Raw genomic sequence first — 5,820 nt, forward strand, 5'->3', positions numbered from 1 at the left:
CTAGACACCAAATTCACACGGCAGATTGAGCTGCATGTAAACACACTTGCGTCAAAATTTGAGGTTCCTTAGTCACGACCTCCGGATCAAATGAGTTCAAACGAGGTCCAACTTCTGCTTGGGGTCTCAGGCGCCCCTAGACCTTCTCATGCAACCGCCGTGAAACAAGATACATGTTCTAAGCAAAACGGTAATGGTGTTAAATTAAGGTTAGTGACCTGGTTTGACCTTTATAACGCAAAGCGATCAAACACCTGCCCCCATTTTGTCATTTCAATAAACGTCAGAGAAAGTGCCAGGAGGTAGGTTCATAAAACCAAAATGGGTAAGTTCCTAAAAAACCCGGGCCATTTCAAGTCAGTGGCATACTCTGACCTTTAAAATATCCATAGAACATGCCTTTCAAGATCTCTGTCGTTGATGAATTCGAAGTAAGCACCGGAAACTGCCCAAGAACCCAGCCTAGGTTAATTTTGACCCCCGTCTGGTCTTCATGCCTGACCCCAGGTCCATGGAATTTGTGGCAATCCTAACTTTAATTGGTTTATTGCCCCAAAACTATATGCATGGCTTGTTCTAACGCTCCGTTGTCGCATCACACTGAACGATTCCTATAAAAGCCCTTCGCTGACAGCCACGGCCTGAAGTTGACCTGCCACAAGTCAGCAATCTTACAAGGTTCTTTTTTTGCACAAAAGACCCGCTATTCAATTGCGTACAGCTATGCAAAGTTTGGCACAGCTGCGCCGCACCTGTCGGAAATAATTACGGAAAACCCTCGGGGGTCAGTTGACCCCCACCCCATCCGAGCGCGTGTTGAAAGACAGCGATTGAATTAGCCGAGTCCAATACCATAAAGGATTACACAAAGTCTTTGACGTAGTCAAGATCGCTTCAAACAAGCCATCGTCAAAATGATGCAAACACAGTGCGTTGAACAAAACACGACGAAAACTAATCCATAGCTGTTGCGCATCTAATAGGAATGTCAGTGTCTCAGTGTGGCTACAAACAAGTAAGCTGGTATGTTTCTATAAGTCATATAACGCGGCAAATAAACCGATGCTATTCGAAACACATATTCGCCAATATTGCAGCCATACGAAATACTTTACCTTAAATATCCATAAATATCTCGCAATATCAAAAAATACTACTCGGCTCATGATCCAAAAACTGCCCAACAAATTGCAATGAAAGGGCAACAAAGTGTCCAAAACAAAAACAACAAATATCGAAATGTGCGCCACCAAAACGTTAGCGATTCAACGCAAATCCCGGTTAAGCACGACACACATGTCACTCAAGGCATGCACCTTTCAGAGTATGAAGTACTCGGCTAGTCACTTCAAGTGCTATACTACACACCAAAACAATCGCAGCTGGAGCAAACACGTGGACGGAATCGTGTAATCTTACCTGAATAACGTCGAGATCAGACACGCTTTATGCGAATGGGCCCACAAATACGCGAACGAGACTTTTTAGAGGGCTCCTGTTGTTGACCAATGCACAGAGGAAGAAGACCACTCTGAGCTTAGTGGAAAAATTTAAAGGGCTGCGATCTTAATAAATACACCGCTGCGTGCCCTAGTGCAGCCCGACGTGCCCGACCCACTATAAGCCCACTATGCTAAACGGGTGCACTGGCAGCCAGCGCAGTGCGTAACGACGTACCGTGCCGGGCAGACTCTCGAGGGCTGCCAATGGTGCACCGAAACCAACCGTAACGTGACCTCCGCTCCGCCTCACAATCCAAACGTCTAGTGAATAAGGGCGAGATCCATCGACTAGAGTGATTCAAGCCATTCCTCGCAGTTGAAACAGCCGAGACCAGGACGTGACTTCCCACCTGCCGTCAGTATGTGCTGACATCCCAACGGCACGCTTCAGTAGAGCCCAATGCTGTTGGTGGTGAACTGGACGTTGGCCTCCTGCTGAAGCGCCTCCTTGTCGCGCAGCCGGAACTGCAGCAGCGTGTGCTCCACCACGCCGATGCGCACGTCCATGCCCTGCACCTCCTGCTTGATGCGGTTGAGCGCCTTGCGTATGTTGACGAGCGGCGTGCCGTCGGTCATGCTGGTGCCGCGCTCCTCCAGCTCCTGCTTGACCGAATCGAGCTCGTCCGTCAGCTGCGCCAGCTGCCGCGACCGCTCCACCACGCCGACGTTCACCGTCTTGTACTGCTCCTGCGTACTGGGAACACGGCGTGGCAAATCAACGGTGCTCTCACACGCTACTCGTCAGAGAGCGAGAGCCGCGGCGGTCTAACACAGCATTTGCTGCCTGGAAACGCACCCAACGCCTGTGCTGCATAACCTGGCGACACCGCATTGACGCACGAACGTGTCCACAGGGTGACGGCGAGTTTCCGGCAGTGATGGGACCAGAGTAAATTAAGTTCCATAGATGTACTTGAAACATACTGAGAAAGATACGATCTGATCAAATGATAAAATATCTCATCCCACAAGGGCACGCATCACATCACAACTCACGTCATCCCCAAACACGTGCTCACCTGTCGCGTTCATCCACCATGGTGCGGTAGTCGGCCAGCAAGTGCTCCAGCTGCGAGTTCAGGTACTTCTCGCGGTTGACGATCTTGTCGAGCGTGCCCCTGACGTCACCGTGCAGCTTATTGAGCAGCGACTGCGTCTCCGACAGCGAATCGTCGATGGCGCCGCGGTACTGATGCATCTGGTCCAAGTGATTGCGCCAATCGCGTGTGTCTGAACGGATCTGCACGCGCAGCTGCGGCAGCACGCGCTCCATCTCCAGCCGCCACTCCTCCGTGTTGGTGGTCGACTCGAGGATATCGTCCGGCTTTTGTGCGTCCATCTGGATGTTGAGGCCCTGAATGGAGAGGTTCTTCAGGTCCTCCAGGTTGAGCACGGCGCCCTCGTCCTCCTCCTCCGAGAACGCGTCTTCCACGTCCTCGTCCATCTTCTCGGTGGTGATCTCTGCCTCGTCTTCCTCCTTCTCGACGATCTCTTCGCCATCGGGCATCTCCGGCTTCTGCCACTGGAAGTTCACCGTCTTCAGTGCCTGGTCGGCCAGCCGGTCGATGATGTAGATAACCTGCTCGCCGCTGCCCTGTTTTAGCTTACTGGGCGGGAAGTCGACGTGCAGCCCCATCTGACGGCAGTTGTCGAGGATGGTGGAGATGGTGACGTTGGGGTCGTCGTACTCCTGCGGCTGCTCCATCTGCCGCCCGGCTTTACGTACCAGCCAGGCTGCCAGCGACGTGAACAGGTAAAACTGCTCGCCCACGTTGAACGAGTACACGAAGTAGTGTCGGTTAAGCGGCTTCATCTTGAGCGGCTTGCAAAAGTCGCGCTCGTAGTCGAGCAGCTTCAACTTGTCGGCCAGGTCGTCCATCACCACATAGGCCATGTAATGGAGGCCAGGCCCGCCGTCCACATCACCCGAGCCCTGGATGATCAGCGAGTAGCGCCTGTCCTGTTCGTGCTTCACGGCCGCAGCGCTCTCGCCGCCTCCGTCGTCCGGCCCCTCATCCTGGAACTGATCGCGCTCCCTGTGCTTTTTGTGCTTCTCCTTTTTGGCTTTGTGGTCTGGATCTGCACTCTTCTCCTTTTTCTTCTTTTCCTTCTTGGGTTTGTGTGGTTTTTCATTTGTGCCTTCCGATCTTGAGGCATCAGGTGAAAGTTCGTGGTCCATGCTTGCAGGGATCCAGGCCTATCAATGACATGGATAATGCATTTGTAACTTGATCAGTAAAATGCAATACAATTTTCATTTGTAGCAATGAATGCAGCAGGGATATAAGGGCATGGCTTTTAGCCACTTCACACACACACACACGCCCGTGCCCACGCCCACGCCCACGCCCACACACACACACACACACACACACACACACACACACACACACACACACACACACACACACACACACACACACACACACATAATATGGAAGCTTCCTAACATGCTTTCCAATATGGAAGCACTACACACCATAACATAATATCTGAGCAAACATTTTACTGAAGTTGATCAATTATCTTACAAAATATCAGCAAAGGACCACTGCCAATAAGGGGCAACAGAATATCTCAGTTTTTTTAGTGGGGGGGGGGGGGAGACAATTTGTGTTACTTCCTTCCAGGGCTTTTCATAAATTTGTGGACTAATTTATTTCAGAACCCATTTCCTCCACACACTCCTACCCCTGTTCTGATTCATCAGCAGTTCCTGAGGAAAATAACTCTTTTTCAGCATACTTTTTCATCATTCATCCTCCATTATGGTCCCTTGACCTATAAGAAACCTGGGTCTTTTCATGGCATTACATGCTGCAGTTAACATAGATGTGTATTCACAGATGACCATTTTGTGAATACTAAAGAGGTTGACAATCTCTCATGAATAGTGGTATGGTATTTACTTGCAATCTTAAAAACTAATGTGCTTGCATGTATGTTAAAGAGGTCACCCAGAAATTATGTTATGCAAGTAGGAGACAGGTTTACAGTGATTGGGGCAACACAAAACTGTGTGGGGGGGATCCTGACAGTGGAACATGATGCTTGGGGGTGAGCAATGGCATTGCAAACCATGCTGAAGGGGTACCATTAGAGTTGAGATTAAGATAAGATACCTGTGCCAGTTACTACACATCTGGAAAACCAGAGTTACAACATTTAAGAGGTTTCATTTCCTGCAGTGCCAACCCATCTGCCAGGGCAAGAGGCAGGTGACATGACATAGCCTTCACAGCCGAATGCATTGTAAAGCCCCACTGGCACAAATCATGCTGAAATTTATCAAACTAGTAGTAAAGCAAATGCCATGTGTAATCAACTTTCAACATTTCAATGTTTTAACTTGAAAGTATGAAGCCATGCACAACATGCCCAGGTCCTGACAAGGGGAAGACAGACTAAAAATTGGACAAAATGTGTAAAAAATTATGGAAAGCCTTACATCATGTTGATATATTGTTTGAATCTTTTCATGCACTTCATGATCAATGTCTATGTCAAGTATAAATCAAATGTGCTAATAGAAAAATCACGCATAAATCTCATGTAAAATAATAACAATACTCATCATTATGCAATCTTCAAAGTATGCAAAGCATCAAAGTATGAGTTCTTCACAGTGCTGCACATAATTCACACTTCAATCTCAAAGTCAGAGATGCAGAAAAGTGAGGCCCATCTCCACTGCTGCTTTGAAACATCTAAAATCAACCATTAAAGTAACACTCCACATCTTAGGCTATGGCCGAAATAAACCGAAGCCCTCATCCCGAGCATTAGTAACGAAGACTCTAAAGCAGGACATCTACCCCAATTATAAGGTAATCCGGGTCCTTGCGCACCTTTTCAGAGAGCAGAAAACTAATTGATTGCAGAGCACACACCTGACAAAAAACGCCAACAATTCCCACTCACCCGCTAGTTTTTATCTTATTGAGCGCAGGCGACCCACCTGGACTCGAATACAACGCAGGTGCGACAAAATACTGATATCCAAGCGCATACCGCAGAATGCCTATGACGTCATGCACTTTGTATTTTTCGAGGGCCGTCTTGATGCCTTATGCTCTTGATGAGGTCTGAGTCGACTCCAAATCACACTTTTTCGGATAAGGTGAAATTGACTAGAGCCCTTTGAAATTTGCGTAGGACAAAATCGGAACGGCATGGGCTGCATTTGAATCGGTGACTCAGGTCAAGTACAATGTAGCGTGCATTGACTTCTTTCGTCATAACGGGTGTCTTGTGATGCAGAAAACGTACCTCTTGGAGTAGCAAAGGGTCTTCTGAACATGACTTATTACTCCCTAGC

General features: G+C 48.5%; 1 protein-coding gene across 1 annotated transcript; it reads right to left on the bottom strand.

Moving 5' to 3' along the window:
* Positions 1–1,732: 1,732 nt before the first annotated feature.
* On the bottom strand, positions 1,733–5,411 carry LOC119107096 (intraflagellar transport protein 57 homolog). The gene is made up of 3 exons (XM_037230459.1): positions 5,351–5,411; positions 2,522–3,699; positions 1,733–2,196 (listed from the first exon to the last, which is right to left on the bottom strand). The coding sequence occupies exons 2-3, from the start codon at positions 3,679–3,681 to the stop codon at positions 1,890–1,892; spliced, it is 1,467 nt and encodes a 488-aa protein (XP_037086354.1). The 5' UTR covers positions 3,682–3,699; positions 5,351–5,411; the 3' UTR covers positions 1,733–1,889.
* Positions 5,412–5,820: the final 409 nt, after the last annotated feature.

Source organism: Pollicipes pollicipes, unplaced genomic scaffold, assembly GCF_011947565.3.
Source record: "Pollicipes pollicipes isolate AB1234 unplaced genomic scaffold, Ppol_2.1 Scaffold_6686;HRSCAF=7923_pilon_pilon_pilon, whole genome shotgun sequence".
Lineage (NCBI taxonomy): Eukaryota > Metazoa > Arthropoda > Thecostraca > Pollicipedomorpha > Pollicipedidae > Pollicipes > Pollicipes pollicipes.

What these genes read in the sequence shown, in the direction of transcription:
- LOC119107096 (XM_037230459.1), bottom strand. Translation starts at nt 3,681, where the DNA reads ATGGACCACGAACTTTCACCTGATGCCTCAAGATCGGAAGGCACAAAT. An exon ending in ATGGTGGATGAACGCGACAG is followed by an intron (nt 2,197 to 2,521) that starts GTGAGCACGTGT and finishes CCGTGTTCCCAG; the next exon opens with TACGCAGGAGCAGTACAAGA.